This window comes from Myotis daubentonii, chromosome 11 (genome assembly GCF_963259705.1).
Source record: "Myotis daubentonii chromosome 11, mMyoDau2.1, whole genome shotgun sequence".
NCBI lineage: Eukaryota > Metazoa > Chordata > Mammalia > Chiroptera > Vespertilionidae > Myotis > Myotis daubentonii.
The window spans coordinates 44,217,910-44,235,325 of record NC_081850.1 but is presented as its reverse complement, the minus strand read 5'-3'; the positions used below and the strand labels follow the sequence as shown (position 1 = coordinate 44,235,325).

At 38.3% G+C, this 17,416-nt stretch overlaps 1 protein-coding gene across 1 annotated transcript in view; it reads left to right on the top strand.

The window, feature by feature from the left end:
• LOC132212019 (guanine nucleotide-binding protein G(q) subunit alpha) overlaps positions 1–17,416 on the top strand; it is a 260,920-nt gene that overhangs the window by 186,726 nt on the left and 56,778 nt on the right. The window contains exons 3-4 of the mRNA XM_059656972.1: positions 451–605; positions 16,325–16,453. Coding sequence (XP_059512955.1) covers positions 451–605; positions 16,325–16,453 — 284 coding nt within the window. The remainder of the gene's footprint in view (positions 1–450; positions 606–16,324; positions 16,454–17,416) is intronic.

The following is a 17,416-nucleotide window of genomic DNA, read 5'->3' as shown; positions in this document are numbered from 1 at the left end:
GGAGTCTGGTTGAGTTTCTGCTCAGATGTAAATGCAACCCCCATGGGCTGGGGGTATTCTGTGTTTGATTATAATAAACTCTAGAGGAGATAATTCCCTTTTTCCCTTTAATGATATTACTTGCGTTCGGAATATGATTATCACCTAAAACCAGTTCTGTGTGTCACATGACATCCTCATCATTCTGATGAGATCCTAGCACCCTGCTTTCCTCTAGTCATCTCTAAGGAGCCTCAAGGTTTACTCTCCAGGGAGAGATTTAGGACCGGGCTCTCTCAGGAAAAAAAAAAAAAAAAAAAAAAAGCAGCAGCATTACTTTATTATAAACCAGTTTGAAAACCAGTATATGAAGGAAAACTTCAATGTATTCAATGTAACATGTGAACCAGAGGCAATGTTCAGTGATGGAAAGGAGACTAAAACTGCTGTTTTGTTTTGTTTTTAAAACAGGCTCATGCACAATTAGTTCGAGAAGTTGATGTGGAGAAGGTGTCTGCTTTTGAGAATCCCTACGTAGATGCAATAAAGAGTTTATGGAATGATCCTGGAATCCAGGAATGCTATGATAGACGACGAGAATATCAATTATCTGACTCTACCAAATAGTGAGTATTCACCCAGGTTTTCTCTTTACTTTCACGTGCAGGTGCTCCATAGTGATAACTTCTGTGTTCTGTGCTTTGCGTAGAGTGACCAACTTACAAGGAACTGGCATGAGAGTTAGGGAAAGTGTTTCTTTTACTATTTTCTGTTTGAAAAATCAACTGAAGACTCTAGGAATCTGAGTTCACCAACCCATCTCTTCCCCAAAATTTCTCAAACACAAACTCCATTGTAATTTGAAATCTTATAATATTTGTAATTTCAAATACAAACTTATAATCTTATTTATGTGCTAGAAAACACTGATACACAGTAAGAACTGCAAATGAGCCAAAACTGGTTTGGCTCAGTGGATAGAGCGTCGGCCTGCGGACTGAAAGGTCCCAGGTTCGATTCCGGTCAAGGGCATGTACCTCGGTTGCGGGCACATCCCCAGTAGGAGATGTGCAGGAGGCGGCTGATCCATGTTTCTCTCTCATGGATGTTTCTAACTCTTTATCCTTCTCCCTTCCTCTCTGTAAAAAATCAATAAAATATATTTTAAAAAAAAAAGAACTGCAAATGAGTACGTTTGAATATGGCTTCTAAAGCATCAGACTCCCTAGTTCTTAGGTTCCAGACACAGAACCTTGACTGATTTCTTGGAGCCAAAATTATGTTGATGGATAGGTTTATCTCTGCATGAAAATTGCATGTGAGTCTAATTTTGCATGCATGCCAAAGTTATTTTGTGAGCTGTCAATCAAAATCATGTGTCCTGGGAGAGATTTGCATCCTAGAGAGATTTGTGAGTTCTCTAGATGAAATCTGGCCTAACTGAAAGAAAGTCAAGACTTGGCCATCATTGGATTAATGTAATCAATGCAGTCAGCAATCTAGATAATCAGGCGCCTGAAAAATGGATTTTTTGGTGGTATTTAGCCAGATTTCTGTCTACATTAATTACGTGAACCAGCATTTGCCTCTTGTGTTGGTGCTGGGCAGACAGAAGAATGAGTGGAAAATATGCAGCTGCCTCAGGTCAGTTTATATGATGAAATGGGGGAAATAAGGAGCCTGTAGGCTGATTGGCTCACTCAGTAGTGCATAGGGGATCCAAGAGCTAGTCAGCTTTGTTTTTCCTATAAAGTTGGTCAAGCTTTTACCCTACTTCCAGGCATTTGTATAAGATAAGTTATGATTCAGGTAAGCCACAGAAATGTTGCCTGGTCAAAATAGTTCTGGTATTCTTAAAGTAAATTTGAATTACACAATTCTGGAATGGGGCATAGAATGTTCACGAGTACTGAATGTGTCAATCATATTTTATCTATATTAACTCCCTCGTGTGCTTCTGAAATGTGTGCTTTACCCATTCCTCATTTTCTTTTTCCTTCTTCACGTCACTCTTCCTATCCCGTCTTTCTCTCTGCCTTCTAACTGCCTGCTTTCCCTCCTCATCCGTCTCCCTCACTCTCTCATTCTCTTCCTCCCTCTTTTGCTTTCTCCTGAGCTCCTACCATAAAAGTTTCTGAGCACAGAGATGAAAAAGATGCATTCAGCCCTTGTTTGTTCCAAATTCTGCCCCCTCAACCTTTGACCAGCTGTCTTTCTTTACTTCCTGCCCCCTCTTGTCCTTCTGTTTCCTCTGCCATTTCAAATTGCATCCTTCTCCCCAGGTTGTTGTTGTGTTTTGTCCCTTGTTCTCTGTTCCTGTTCATTGTGTTTTCTCCTCTTTGTGTATTTACCCCTCCGCCCGCATTATTGATTCTCCTATAACTCTTACTTTGTGGTGTCTCTCCTAGCCCTTACTAATAATAAATCCTCCATTATGGAGGTATATTTTTATGAAGAAATCTTCCATCTCTCATCATTTCTCACCCTTTTTACTTTTATTCTTCTCCTCTTCCTCTGTTCTGTCCTTTACCTGTCACATATCTGTTCACCCTATAGAAAGTCTTGCTATTTGGGGCATTAGAGCACCAATGTCTAATTAAGTATGTACTTACCAGGGTTAGGGCTTCCTTTTAGCAAACTGTTTTACCTCCTTCTGAGATAGGCCCTCTCAGTAGAATGCAGAACTGATGTCGTGCACTGGTTTGCCCATCATTGGTGAAGGCAGTGTTCATCACAGTATAGGACACAGACACCTTCTATTATAAAGTCATATTCTTCCTCCTGCCACCAAAAGTCTTCAATTCTCCATCAACTCTTTACTTAATAGCTTTCATTCCAATGAATAATTCTTAATTTAGTAGTTCTATTAGCATTTGTGAAAGAATGATTGTCTACTTTGTCATTGGTCTACATTGGCATTCTTCTGTGAAGTAAAAGGTCTTCTCCTCAAATGGTGCTCTTTGATTATCCTGAAATTCATTTTCTACTGAAAGGTATATGTTTCAATCATTTCTGTTACACTCATTTGTTACATGGACTACATAGATGGGGTGAGAAACCTTTTTTCTGCCAAGGGCTATTTGGATACAGTGGGGCCTTGACTTACGAGTTTAATTTGTTCCGAGACCGAGCTTTTTAAGGAGCTCCTTAAGGAGCTCGTTAACTCAAATTACTCTATCAACTCAATGCAAAAAATCGGCCGAGAGACAGCTGGTATCTCAAAAAACTCTTTAGTCGGGACACTCGTAAGTCAAGACCCCACTGTATTTATAACATCATTCGAGGACCTATAAAATGACCAAACTTAAAAATTAGCTTGTTATATTTGGTCAAATATTTAATTAATTCACCCCGAATGCCTTGACAGGGCCAGACTAAATGGTTTCATGGGCCTTATATAGCGGACGTTCCCCACTCCTGCACTATGCCATCTATCTTAACATTTTGTACATATCTCTTTTGTGTGTTATCATGTTTACTAAGGTCTGTTTCCTTCCCTCAGTGCCTATCAGTAACTTCTCATGTTTGGCCTTCACAAATGACTGTTCTATAAAATAATAGATAGGTACTTTTCCACTATTTCGATGACCATGATGTAGGTAGGCACTGTCTTTCCATAGCCATTATACTAGTAAATGAACTAAGAGGTTTAAGAGCTGAAGGCATTCAATTCAAGTCTTTTTGTCTTGATGTTTTTGAAGGTCTGGAATCTGAAAGCTCTATTATCAAAAGCAACGGTAGCTACTACTTGCTGAATACTCATTATATGTTAGATTCTGTGCTTGGTCATTTAAATGCATTATTTCATTTAATTCTCAAAGCCACCCAAAGTGGTAGATATTTCTTATCATCCCCATCAAACAGAGGAAGAAAACTGGTCTCAGAGAGGTTGAGTAACTTGTTCAAGGTCACACAATTAGTAAGTGATAGGAGTAGGAATCGAATTTAGATTTTCTGCCTCTAAACACCAAGTTTTTAAGTACTGTGAAATATAGCCTCACAGAGGATGGATAGATGGATGGGAGATAGATAGAGATAGATAGATAGATAGATAGATAGATAGATAGATAGATAGATAGATAGATATGATTAGGTAAGTCATTTACCATGAAAGGTACACATTATTTATTAATCTTTATCAGTGTTGCCCATAGTTAATCTCATAAGTATAAAGTCAAGGAAAATTATATAGAATTTTTTGAAAAACAGACCTAACAGGGTTTTAATTATCATCCAGAAAACTTAAACATGTTTTTAACAGGGCATCAATTATTCATACAACATGGATGATGTTCTGAGTCACAGATAGTTTCAAAATATTATTTCTTTATTTTAGCATACACTCTTAATCACTCCCCTCTGCACTGCATACCATAACTTTTTGCTGAAGTCAAAATAAAGCCAGTAAGGAGGACACGATGAAATGATATGAGCTTCCCTTTTTCTACTTTGATTAGCCAACTTGCTGATCATAACAGGCAATCAGATGGCTCAAAGGACAGGCAGCACTGGTAGAAACAAGGAGATGAGAAATTCCAGATGATGGATAATCAGTTTGGGATAAGTTGGCTTTCATTTGGTGCATTCTTCCAATTCTCTTTGAAGCAAGAATAAAAGCATTCTAAAATGCTGAAGAGTTTTCACAAATTCTTTTTTTTATTATTGATTTTTAAAAAAGCCTGAGGGCTCTGAATAGCTTTAGATAAAGAGCACAATAAACAGATGGCTGTAGGTTTACTTTTTTTTTCTAGGGTTTACCACCTGCTTTAATATACTGAGACATCGGGTCAAATGAGTTCACTGCCTACAGTACCAAAAGCTCCCTGACATTAGCCAAAGAACACAAACTTCAATCACATTGGCATATAGTGAGAAAAGTCCTTATTCTGCAGGCTTTTGGCAAAAGACTACTCAGTCTGTGTACAGCTTATGAAATCAGATCATTCCTAATCTTACTTTACTGAAGTCCCACCAAGGAGTTGAATAGATCAGACATTTTCTTTTAAAAATTTTTTTCAATTACAGTTTACATTCAATATTATTTTATTTGTTTTAAGTGTACAGCATAGTGGTTGGACAATCATATACTTTACAAAGTGCTCCCCCTGAAATTTCAAGTACCCAACTGGCACCATGCATAGATATTAGGATATTATTGACTATATTCCCTATGCTGCACTTTACATCCCCATGAGTATTTTGAAACTACCAATCTTTACTTCTTAGTCTTTTCACTTTTTTCACCCAGTCCTTCATCCCCCTTCCCTCTGGCATCCATCAGTCTGTTCTTTGTATCTATGGGTCAGATCAGTCACCTTCTTGAAATTTCCACATGCTCTGGAGCCCATAAATCCAACATACATAAATAAATTGGCTTTGGGACCTAAGTCAGCATTGGAGTTTACTTCCAACTCCATGCTTAGATTTTTAACAATTTTTAAATTCACAAATAATTTGAATATTAAATTTAAATGAAAAAGTAATTTCAGAGATAGGTTAGCACATCCACCAGATTTAGGGCCAAATCCTTCTTGAAGAGGTATCTTGCTAAAATGTTCCTGAAAGATGAGCCATATACTTCAACTCCAGGGTACTAGTATGATGGCTGTCTCTTGTAGCCATCCTGACTTTGCTCTCAATCTGATGATAAAAAAGAAGTGTAAGCCTATTTCAGGCTTTTGGAGGTACACAACTATATGGTGAAAACATTGAGTCAGGGTCCAGTGGTTGAATTCCCTGTCATCTCTGGGCCATTGACTTGCCTCAGAAATAGGTGTCTGATCTATTAAACTCCATGGAGAGGACTTAAGTAAAGCGAGATTAGAAAATAGAAATGATTTGATTTTGTAAGGTGTACACCAACAGAGTAGTCTTTTGCCAAAAGCCTGAAATCTGACATCTGAAAATTCATTTCTAAATTCAGAAGGCCTTTGAATCCATGGCAGTGGGCTGCCTGAGAAACCATTATCTTGTGCAGGCAGGTGAAACCCTGGTCCACCAAATTTACCTGGAAATGCAATGGACAGAGAAATCATTCTCTGCGTGGTTAAATAACTAAAACTGTTATCTTAACTCAGAAGTGGGCAATGATCTTGAATATGTTTGCTCTTTTCTAAAGGATGACAATAATAGCATGGCATTCTCATTTTTTTCACTTAAGTGACATATTTATTTTTGTTTTTGTTTTGTTATCTAATGAGCCAGAAACCCCTGTATTTGTCTTCCACAGTGAACTCAGATGATTCTAAGGTCTTAATTATTCCTTTTTCAGAATGCTTGGAGCTGTTAGAGATGGTAAGATACAGCTGAGATATGCTTAGCCACTTTCTAACCTTCATAATAGAGCCTAGTTGGGAAAGGGCTTGCATTGGCACCTGTGTGCCCATCCATTCTCTCTGCCTAAAGGGCACAGTGGGTATGGGAGACACACTTCACTTTGTCAGTTTGCTGCTTGCTCACATTTTTGCAGTTGCACCTTCAGTAGTTTGACTTCTTCCATACATTCCTTTCCATTGTCTACTCAGGATGATTTTGTATCCAACAGAAAACAGGGTTCTGTTACTATGGAATAGGGATTGGCAAACCCGAAACTCAAATTCAACCTGCTGTGGGTTCTTATAAGTAAAGTTTTATTGGAACACAGCCAAGCTCGTTTATTTCTGTATTGTGTATGGTCTATAGCTGGGTTTGCACCCAACAGAAGAGTTGAATAGTTGCTTAATGGCCCACAAAGCCTAAAATATTTACTATCTGATTTAAAAAATTGTGAGCTCTCTCCTAAAGAAGAAGATTGAATGTTAAAGGGCAACTAGTACTATGCTTCTTCTTCAATCATTTAGATAGAACCTGGCTCAAGACTCATGTTTTGAGTTAACTCAGAGATAAATTTAAGAATACTGAGAGAATGGGTTGCCTGCATTTCTTTGGCAATACTCCATAAAAATTGCTTTGCACAACAAAACTTTTGATAGGAAGTGAATATCAGAAAGCTCTAGAGCAGTGGTTTTCAACCTTGGCTGCACATTAGAATCACCTGGGAATCTTTTTAAAATCCTGATTTCTGGGCCTCTTCCCCTGGATATTCTGTTTCTTTGTTACTAATGTTGTGGCCCCACCCCATAACAAAGAAACAGAATTTCCGGAGGATGAGGCCCAGAAATCAGGATTTTTAAAAGATTCCCAGGTGATTCTAATGTGCAGCCAAGGTTGAGAACCACTGCTTTAGAGTGTCAGTACCTCTAAATGCTGTGCAAAGAATGTCTGGTACTAACAATGATATAAATGACCAGAAATGTTCATTGAGTCGATTTGGCTCTGAGAGCAAGGATTTCATCTCATGTGTCTTGGTTTTTGACTCTGTGTAGTGCTTGTTGCAGTTAAGGAGAATGTGACAGGATTTAATCAACTGAACCAAAAGTGAGGACTGACTGACTTTTGTTCAGGTGCCTAATAGAACGAGAATTGACTAGAAGACAGCCCACCCGTGATCACAGGTGAACCCAGGAACTTCTTATCATTCTAAGTTCATTCAAGTTCCTTTATTCTTACTCCCTGCCTACCAAATAGCCTTTGAACTCTGATTGGCCTACCCAGATGTTCTTCTTCATTATCACTATGGCTTCTAGATTTAAAGTTTTGAATTGAATTTATCTGTAATTAGTTCAATAAGGTTAGTTAGTATGACCAGCTCCTCAGATCTCATAGTCCTTGTCAAAATGAAACTGCTTACTGAATCAGTATCCAAGTTAAGGTCACATGACCATGAGAGAGCTGCTTTCATCAGCAACCTTTTGTTCACGGCTGACTCTTGGCTACAATCACTGGAACCTCTGTTATGACCCACATGGTATTTGCATTATATCATGGTTATTTATAGCATTTTTATCTCCATTGAATATAAGCTCCTTGAGGACGGGACTCACGTCTTGTGTGTGTGTGTGTGTGTGTGTGTGTGTGTGTGTGTGGTTCCCACTCAGTTGTAAGCACAGTGCCTAGCTTTCAGTATAGGCTTTCCGTGAAAGTTGTCAAATGAGTAAGTAATAAAAGAATAAGTAAATTTTGTCTTTGCTAAAATTTTTTCTCATCTTTCTTTTCACTTCTTGTCTGCATGGTGTAACTCATCCCCCACTTCTTCTCTACGCTGTTCCCTAGTGACTACAGTTCATAATCATCTCTCCCTTCTTATTGCACTCACAGTTAGCAGCTCATAGTTTGGCACTTAATTTATTTCTTAATTGATTCATCTGTGCTATCTTTGCTTCCCAGGTAGCCTGATGCCCCAAAGGCAAAGAAAAAAAAATACACACACACACACATATACATATATACATACACACACACATATATACATATATATATTTAAGTATTTTGTACCAACTCTCTGTGCCAACCCCCAACACATACAAGTGCATTAGAATTTAACTTATAACAGATTTTCAATAAATGTGTAAATTTACTGAATTAAATACTGCCATTGCATTTCAAGACAGGCAGACCAGAATAAAAAGCAGTCTCTGGTGTTGTTTTTGATGTTTTAGAAATATAAAAATGGTGTCAAAATTATTCAAAAGCTTTGAAAGTTATCATATAAAAGATGAATAAATTAACAGAGCCAAATAGGCACATTGAAAAAGGCTCTTCTTTTCCCCTCATCTATTTATCTTCTCATCCTTCCACCATCCATCCAACCATCTGTTTATCTTGCTCTCTCTCTCAATGTTGTGTTTTGTTTTATTTTTCAGTTACAAGGCCAATTTATTTGTTTGAGCAATAGACCTAAGAATCTGTCTCTGTGACCCAGGCCTGGCCCTGGCATCCACCTGACACTTAGTTGTTCAGCTCATTCCCCATTTGACACTAGTCTCTTTTAGACATTTGGATCAATTATCTATAATAATAAAGCTGTTAGTAATATGCTAATTAGACCAGATGACCTTTCAGACAAAGCCGGGGCTACAAGGGAAGCCTGGGTCCTGGGTGCCTGCCAGCAGCCAGAGGGAAGCCTGGGCCCCGGGTGCCAGAGGGAAGCCGGTGCTGGCAGCCAGGGGAAGGAAGGCCTACTCTTGCATGAATTTCATGCATCGGGGCTCTAGTCCATATATAAGAGTCATAAGATACTGAAACTATTTACCAAATGTAGTGATAGGATCTTTTTATGGTAGTGGTTCTCAACCTTGGCTGCACATTAGAATCACCTGGGAATCTTTTAAAAATCCTGATTTCTGGGCCTCATCCTCCGGAAATTCTGTTTCTTTGTTATGGGGTGGGGCCACAACATTAGTAACAAAGAAATAGACATTCCTGAGGATGAGGCCCAGAAATCAGGATTTTAAAAAGATTGCCAGGGGATTCTAATGTGCAGCCAAGGTTGAGAACCACTGTCTTATGGGATACTTAATTTAGTTCTTAAACTCTGGATTTTTCTGGCCTGGCCACTGTGGCTCATTGATTGAGTGTCAACCTATGTATGGACCAGGAGGTCACGTTCTGGTCGATGTTTCTATCTCTCCCTCTCCTCTCCCTTCCTCTCTGAAATCAATAAAAATATATATATTTTAAAAATCTCTGGATTAGCTTAGTTTTTTGGCAAAGGAAAATTGAAATGCATGATCTCTTAGACTTCTTTTATCCCACAGAATATTGTTCCTTGTGTAGTTTTCATGAACTGTGGGATTATCACCTACCTGTTACCATTGAGTAATCTTTGTTTTAAACCTGGAATTTTGTATTGAAAACAAATAACTTCTTTTGAACAAAATACCTGTATTAAATGCTGCACCTCTTTGAATGCTTGTCATATGTGCCAGGTGTTAAAAAGGAAAGTTGATTTGCCCTCCACGGAATGAGCTCTGTGGAGATGGAAGTGTTTGCGTAATGTGTAATCCTGTGCAGCTAACCAGCCTGCCCAGGTTACCAGGCAGGCTCATTTCAGCCCTGGGATCTGCCAGATGAGGGAGAGACTTAGTACCAAAACCTGTACTTGACTCTTCCCTCAGGATGGCAGTTTTGCAGAACTGTTACTTTAAGTCCTCTATCTTTTTTAAGTTCACTTTGAAAATTTCTTTTGATTTTGTTTCCCTTTGAATCCTGTGGTCACATAGCAACTGTTCAATAACCTGTGTTTCTGGTTTCTCCTTAGCTTCCTCTGCTTTTGAAAGTGTCAAATAAGATCTCATAGCATGATCTAGCTTTCAAATCCCCCTGGACTGTTCCTGTTACAATGAGGTCTTCTTAATTTTTTTAATGAAGTTGACCTAGTTTTTCTAACCTTCTTTTCAATAATTAAAAATGTGCAGTTCTACCAGAGTCATTTTCAGTGCCAGAACTTCATCTTAATGTCTGACTTAAACTGCAGATCTGTTAAAAATATTTTTATAGGAGTTGAAGAATGCAACATAGCATGCTACATGAATGCCCCGAGATGCTGTTTTCATTATCTTACTATGGTTGGATTGATACTAAATGTCAGAGATTTCTTTTTCCACTTACCACCCATAGGTACTTTCCCCCTTTTGGTATAATTGCTGAAAATTGCATGTCTGTAACTTTTATTATTATTTTTTCAACCCTAGCTGTAATGTGATATAGATTACTTGCCAAATTATCTCTATATTTTATTCATGTTGCCTTCATTAAAAAACACACAAAACACTTGAATTTCTAATTTCTATGTTATTTTTGGTTTAGATTTAAATTACTCTTCTAGTCATACATGGTGGGTTTTTTAAAATAAGTTCTCATTACATTTGAAATTGGAGTATAAGTTAATTTGAAGAATATAAGTTAATTTGAAGGTTAATTCAAACATGTTATTGAGAAACTATTATCAAAACTAAAGAACAATTGGCATATCTTTTAAAAAACATTCCAGAGAGAAAATGCCATGTTTAATTTGATCTGAGCATATTGTTTTAGTGATGTTTAAGCTCCTCTCATGTATTTTTAATCACTTGAAGGAATGAATTATACCCCATTTCTGAATTTTTTATTTTTTTTTTATTAGCCAGAGATGATTTTGAAGTTAAATACAGTGGGGCCTTGACTTACGAGTTTAATTCGTTCCAAGCTCGTTAACTCAAATTACTCTATCAACTCAATGCAAAAAAATTGGCCGAGAGACAGCTGGTATCTCAAAAAACTCGTTAGTCAGGACACTCGTAAGTCAAGGCCCCACTGTATATAGAGAAATTAGCAGTTACGAGGTGTCATTATAAATGAATGTGCTTGATTTAAGTCTTTCATGCAAATCTGTCATGCTACAGAACAATGTTTTGTGGATAATCACCAAAGATTAGAGATAGTTCAACAGGTTCTCAGAAAATGACTGTCCAAAATATACAAGTGTTCATTTCATCCCCATAACCCCCACCGTTTCTCCTCTTCACTAAACCCTTTTTCTTCTCACAAGCTGGTAAACTTTTTACAGGCTGGGATCATATGCTGGGAATCTTTATACCATTAGCACCTACCAGAATGTCATGGTCAAAATATGATGTTGAATTCCAGATGACCCTGTATTTTTCTCGTGGTAGGAAAGGAACTGTTGAAATTTTACTACATGAGTCTCTTTGTTGCTTTGCTTTTCACTGGAAACCATCAGAAATCTATTTCTTTCATGAAAGAGATTATGTCAGAATTATCTGTTAATAAAGTGCTACCCCTCCCTCCATTTGGCCTGAATTAGAGTGAATTCCAAGGCCTGAAAGTTTGATGCTAAGAGGCATAAAACAGACATACAAATGATATCATTTTGTGCCCAGGACCTAAAGAAGAGCAGAAAGCATATCTAGTAAATGAAGTTAAGCAAAGGCTGCTTTTCCTTTTTGTGTTGACTTTATATTCATCAGAGGCCGTTTAATTCAGAATTCAGTTCTTACGTAATAGAGGCCAACAAGAGCCCAGAGAGGTTATTACGCAAAGATGGGTAGCTGACACCCCCCTTTGTTTTCTTCTGAAAGGGATAACCACCTTTATAAAAGACTACAGCATTTTCCATAAAATAGTTTTAATTTGGTCACGGGTTGAACACTTGCTGTGTTCTAGGCCCGGCTAAGTGTTGGTGACCAGCCGTGGACAGTGGGTCATGGTCTCTGACTCCCACGGTGTGTGGGTGTGTGAGTCCTAACTGGGCAAACATGTAGAAAAATGTTGAGTTGTTGTTTTTTAAATATATTTTTATTGATTTCAGAGAGGAAGGGAGAGAGAGAAACATCAGTGATAAGAGAGAATCATTGATCAGCTGCCTCCTGCACACCCCCTACTGGGGATCGAGCCCTCAACCCAGGCACATGCCCTTGACCGGAATCGAGGCTGACGCTCTATCTGCTGAGCCAAGCCAGCTAGGGCAAGTTTGGTTTTTTTCCTTAATCAATTATGAAGTTATCTAGTATTGGTGTCTCAAAGCAATGGCAAGTCATGAAATCCCCATGAGTAGATTAGAGTCAGTTTAATAAATGACACCCCCCCATTTTTTAGCACAGCCCTAAACATGTCCTGTCTCATCGACAGTTAAAGAGGCCTCATATGTGCCACGGGAGCTTTCTCTCCCTGATAGCAGGCAGGCGCTGCGGCCAGCCCCTTGTTAAACATACATTGCCTTGGAAATGTACCTTGTGCCTGTCACCATAGCAACACCCTGAGAATGACCTCAGCAACCACTCAAAATCATTTCTACAAAACAAATTATAGCTATAATTAACTTTCTGAATTTACTCTACACTATAAATTTGTTCAGACCTTGGTGTTTCTTTGTGAAAGGTTAAATGAATGGAATAATCCAGTGGGAACCCATCTGCCCAATATTCACCAACAATTTTCCCTCAGAATAGGAGATGCTTCCATGGAAAGTACAATTCGGTTAAGAGATTATTCCGTTGCCCTTTCTCACAATGTGACCAGAATCAACAAATGAGGATACTCTGGTTTCATCATGCCAGAACTCCATCTGTAAGGGAATAGAGTGGCCTTTTCCCCTAAGCAAACGTAAAATGCAGAGAGTGCTGGGTCCCTCTCTCTATGTTCTGTAAGCCAGAGGGAGGGGCACAGGGGCTGGGACTTACACAGGCAGAAGCTCTTCTTGGCAGTGAAAATGCTGGTCTTCATTGCCTGCAGGTTTAACCTGCTTCACAAATTATCTGCAACGTCTTCATCCTGGGGCAGCCTCTGAGCTGTCCAGACCTTCCCCGAGAGAAAATAGTTTGTTTCTTTTGGTTGTAGGGTCTGTTGTTTTGTTTTGTTTTGTTTCATTTTGTTTTGTTTTTCTTGCCTTGTTTTGGGATGTTTGGGTTGGGTTTGGTTTTGGTTCTAGATAATGTGTGTTGCAACTAGCAGGCCTTGATATAGTTCCTTTCCATTTTTGTAGTTAAACTAGATTAACTTTTTTACTCCAAGTGAAGTGAGCCTTTCTGTCCACCATCCAACTGAGGCAAAGCAAAAAGAATATCAAGCAAGAACTGCGGTTTATTTTCAAGTCAATCGGAAATGCATAGAACATCCTTAATGGCCATTTCTGTGCCATAAAATGTGTTCCTATCTGGGCAAGGAACAGATGGAACAGAGCCTGGCAGGCAGCAAGCACTCAGCAGTTCATTGTGGTCATCCTGTTGTTACTCTCTGTGAACTATACTGGCATTGAAAGGGAGCGTAAGGAAGGTGAAGAGGAAAAAAAATTCTTGCAAGAACAAGATGTTTTAGATATTCAGCTGATGTCTCTGTAATGCCCAGTTCACAAAGAGACACCACTGACATCATTTTTAGGGCAACCTCCACATCCTTGTAAGTGGTTTTTCAATCGCAAGTGTATGCCCCGATTTTATCTTACCTGAACATGTTTTTCAGGCAGCTCAGTTCACTCCTCTAAATTGGAGAGAGACCAGCGGGTTCCTACTGTGCAGAGTGACAGGTATTTTCCCACTGCATGTGCTGGTCCTTTAAATTCTCCTGTGCAAATAATGTGTTTAAACATGGAGCAGTTCATCTTTGAGAACAGAGAGCCATGATTCTTCTTCACCATAGGAACACGACAGCACCTTGTGTGCAAGAATTAGCCACCCTCTGTTCTGACCTCTGTGTATTGGGTTAAGTGAGTAGAAATGGTTTATTGGGCAGCATATATCTGAGCAAGCTTGCCCAGTGTAAATGAGAAGCTCTCTGATTTCTCTAAATTAAAATTTTGTATATAGCCGTTAAATAAATGTTGACCTTGTAGGTTTCAAAATGTATATTCATTTCACGTTTTTCAAGTCAAGGAGCTGATAAATCAGGAAAATATATCTACATAGAGTAGCCAATTGGTTTTGCATTAATGTGTGGTGAGCTGGTTTATCTATAGAATGAGATACAGACCAACTCTTAGAACACGGGTTTGTTAACCCCATTAGATGATTCCAAGACTGTGCCGAGAGACTGACTCAAACCTTGGGCCCAGTACATGTTTATATTCCCTTCCTGCCTCTCATGCCCATGTTCTCCCAGCCTCGCCCCTTTTTGTCCTCCAGCCAGTTTTTTAATAATTAAAGATACCAGGCTGGTTCTGATCAGTCAGTAGAGAGCTAATTGCCAGCTAGAGAATCATTGATGTTTTGGGATAAGGCCACCAGAATACTACTTAGTTGCTTTGGTGGAGGAATTCCTAGGCTGACACATTTTTTGTCTTAATAATTGATGGACCTCTAAAAAGGTGATGATTTTATATTTATTTCTTTGTTAAAGTCAGACTTAACTCCACTATTTTATAACTCCATGAATCTTAGAGACTTAATATAACTTTTTTTCAACACCCGATTTTATATTTAATAATATCATTGATATGGAAACACCGTAAGTATGAATGGTATTTAAATAGTGCTGAAAGGAAACCCATCCATCCATCCAAACAAGATATATTCATTAAGTGCTATTTGCCAGGCACTCTTTAGGTACTAAGGCAGGAATAACGATGGGTGGGACAAAGCCCTTACCTCAGGTCAAATCAGTGGAGTGTTTGTGCTCACTGGGCGATAACATGCTCTGCACCAGACAGTCCGTCATACATCTCAGAGCTCACTTTCTCTTACTTGTGGGCATGAAGATATTGCTGCTCTCACCCCTTTCAGTTCTATCAAGGGCTCCATCTTTCCTTTAAGTCTTATTCACAGTTAATTACTTTGTGTCTACACTTTGTAATTGTCTTCTGAAACCATTTCTATATTGTGACTCTTTGAAGTAATGAAGATGCCACACAGAACAGTCACATTCACCTGTTTGTCATCGATGATATCAAATTATGCCATTCTCAAGGTTGGAAATTAATTTTTGCACTTTGAGAGAATGAAAAGTGAATGGAATATATTTTTTAAATGCCAAAATTATACTGATAGAGAACATAGATGTTTCCAGGCGTTAGGATTGGGATGGGGAGAACAGGGCAGTTTCTTTGTGGTAACAGAACAATTTTGTATCCTAATTGTGGTGGTGATTGCACGAATCTCTATATGTGATAAAATTTCATACAAATATATGTATGTGTGTGCATGTGTGTGTGTAAAAACTGATCTAAATAAGGTCTGTAATATAGCTAATAGTACTGTATCAATGTCAGTTTCTAGTTTTGATCATGTATTATGGTTACTAAGTTTTTACCTTTGGGGGGAGTGGGGGGAGGGTGTAAGGGATTTCTCTGTAATATTTTGCAATGTCTTATGAGTTTAAAATTATTTCAGAAATATGTGGGGGGGTTTTCTCCAAAAGGAATAGAAAAATATAAGCTGATAAATTTAAAGTTTAGGTTTGGTGACCCTAAACACTGGGAATATCTGACCTTAGCGTTACCTCAATAACTAGAAACCTCGTGGCTTCACTTTAATCATGAATGATTTAGACTTTGGACAGAAGTTTGGATAGGGTATTTTGTGTCCTCTCTTAGGCATTAAGGAAATACATTCCAGGAAGAAGCTGTCATGTTCTGCAAAAGGCAAAAAAATAAAAATGCATTCTGACCTTATATGTAACTCTTATCTGTTTATTTATACAAACATCATTTATATAAATAATTTTAAAGCTATTTGCTTTAAACTTCTGTTTTACCCACCAGACCTGCTAAACAGGTAGAGGACAGGAGACTCATTTGATTTCTTTTCTTCTCCCCCTTTACTCTTGTATGAGTTCTAATTGATTGTAAGAGAAGCAATGAGCAATACAGTGAACCAGTTAATCCCTCGAGAGGTAATCTTGCTCTGACCAATGGAAGATTGAGTTTAATCTTTCAAGTTCCCTTCTCTCTTATGATTCATTTTTGTCCTTCTCTTTCCATAGGCAGGTGTGGTGTGATGCTGTCACTGACGTTCTCCTTGTGTCTTCCCTCCTCTAGCTATCTTAATGACTTGGACCGTGTTGCCGACCCTGCCTACCTGCCTACGCAACAAGATGTGCTTAGAGTTCGAGTCCCCACCACAGGGATCATCGAATACCCCTTTGACTTACAAAGTGTCATTTTCAGGTAGTAACTGAGTCCATACAACCCACTTCTGAACTGTTATGCTTTGAGTACACTTGGTGAACTCTATAAATATTGAAATCATATGTATGTTTTAAAACAGTATCATCTTTATACCAATTATTATCATTAGATCCACAAAATGAAACCATGTGTCCCTGAAAGAGGAAGCAAAGGAAAGATATGTGGGCAGGTTTCTCATTTCAGGTTAAATTATCAGAAAATCAATGAAATCTTAGTTTGCTGATGGTTGAACAAAATCAGTCCCTCTAACATCAGTCCTGATTATAATTTTGGGGGGAATCATTTAATCTGCAAGGACAATGGATATATTTTTAGATTCTTACAAGATATGAATAATCTTATGACCCTATAAGTAATAGAACTTATATGTTGGCAGAAGCTCTTTCAGGTCATTGTTTCCTCCAAGCCCCCTGGTACCAATGCAGAATTCTTCAGTAGCAATAAAACTCTGGGATGCTTTGTATCCCTAAGATACGTGGCTTGAAAATTTTCAAAACAGTTACTACTACAGTAATAGTAGTAACTTTGAGAAATAATTTCCTGCCAACATCAAAAGCACGTTGTAAAGATTAATGTGACATGATTTCATGTAAATGAGTAGCATACTATTTACTCAACACCAGGGAAAAGCTAGCATTTTAATTTTTCTAAAGACCTAAGAATCCTGGTTTTGATGTCCATCATTCATAAGTCTCCTGAGTCCATGGTTTTGCCCCCATGATACGTCTTCTGTGCCTTAAAGAACTTTTAGAAGCAGTCACTGGAAGAGCCTTAATTTCTTAGTTTAGGTTTAATGCTAAGAGACAGGAGAACACCAGGAACAACTGCAATCTTCAACAAAAGCTTACAGAGCCATACTCTCAAACTTTTTCCCTAAAACCCTCACTCTCTGAAAGTATTTTATCCTGCGAACATTGTGCACATTTTTGTTGAAATATGGAA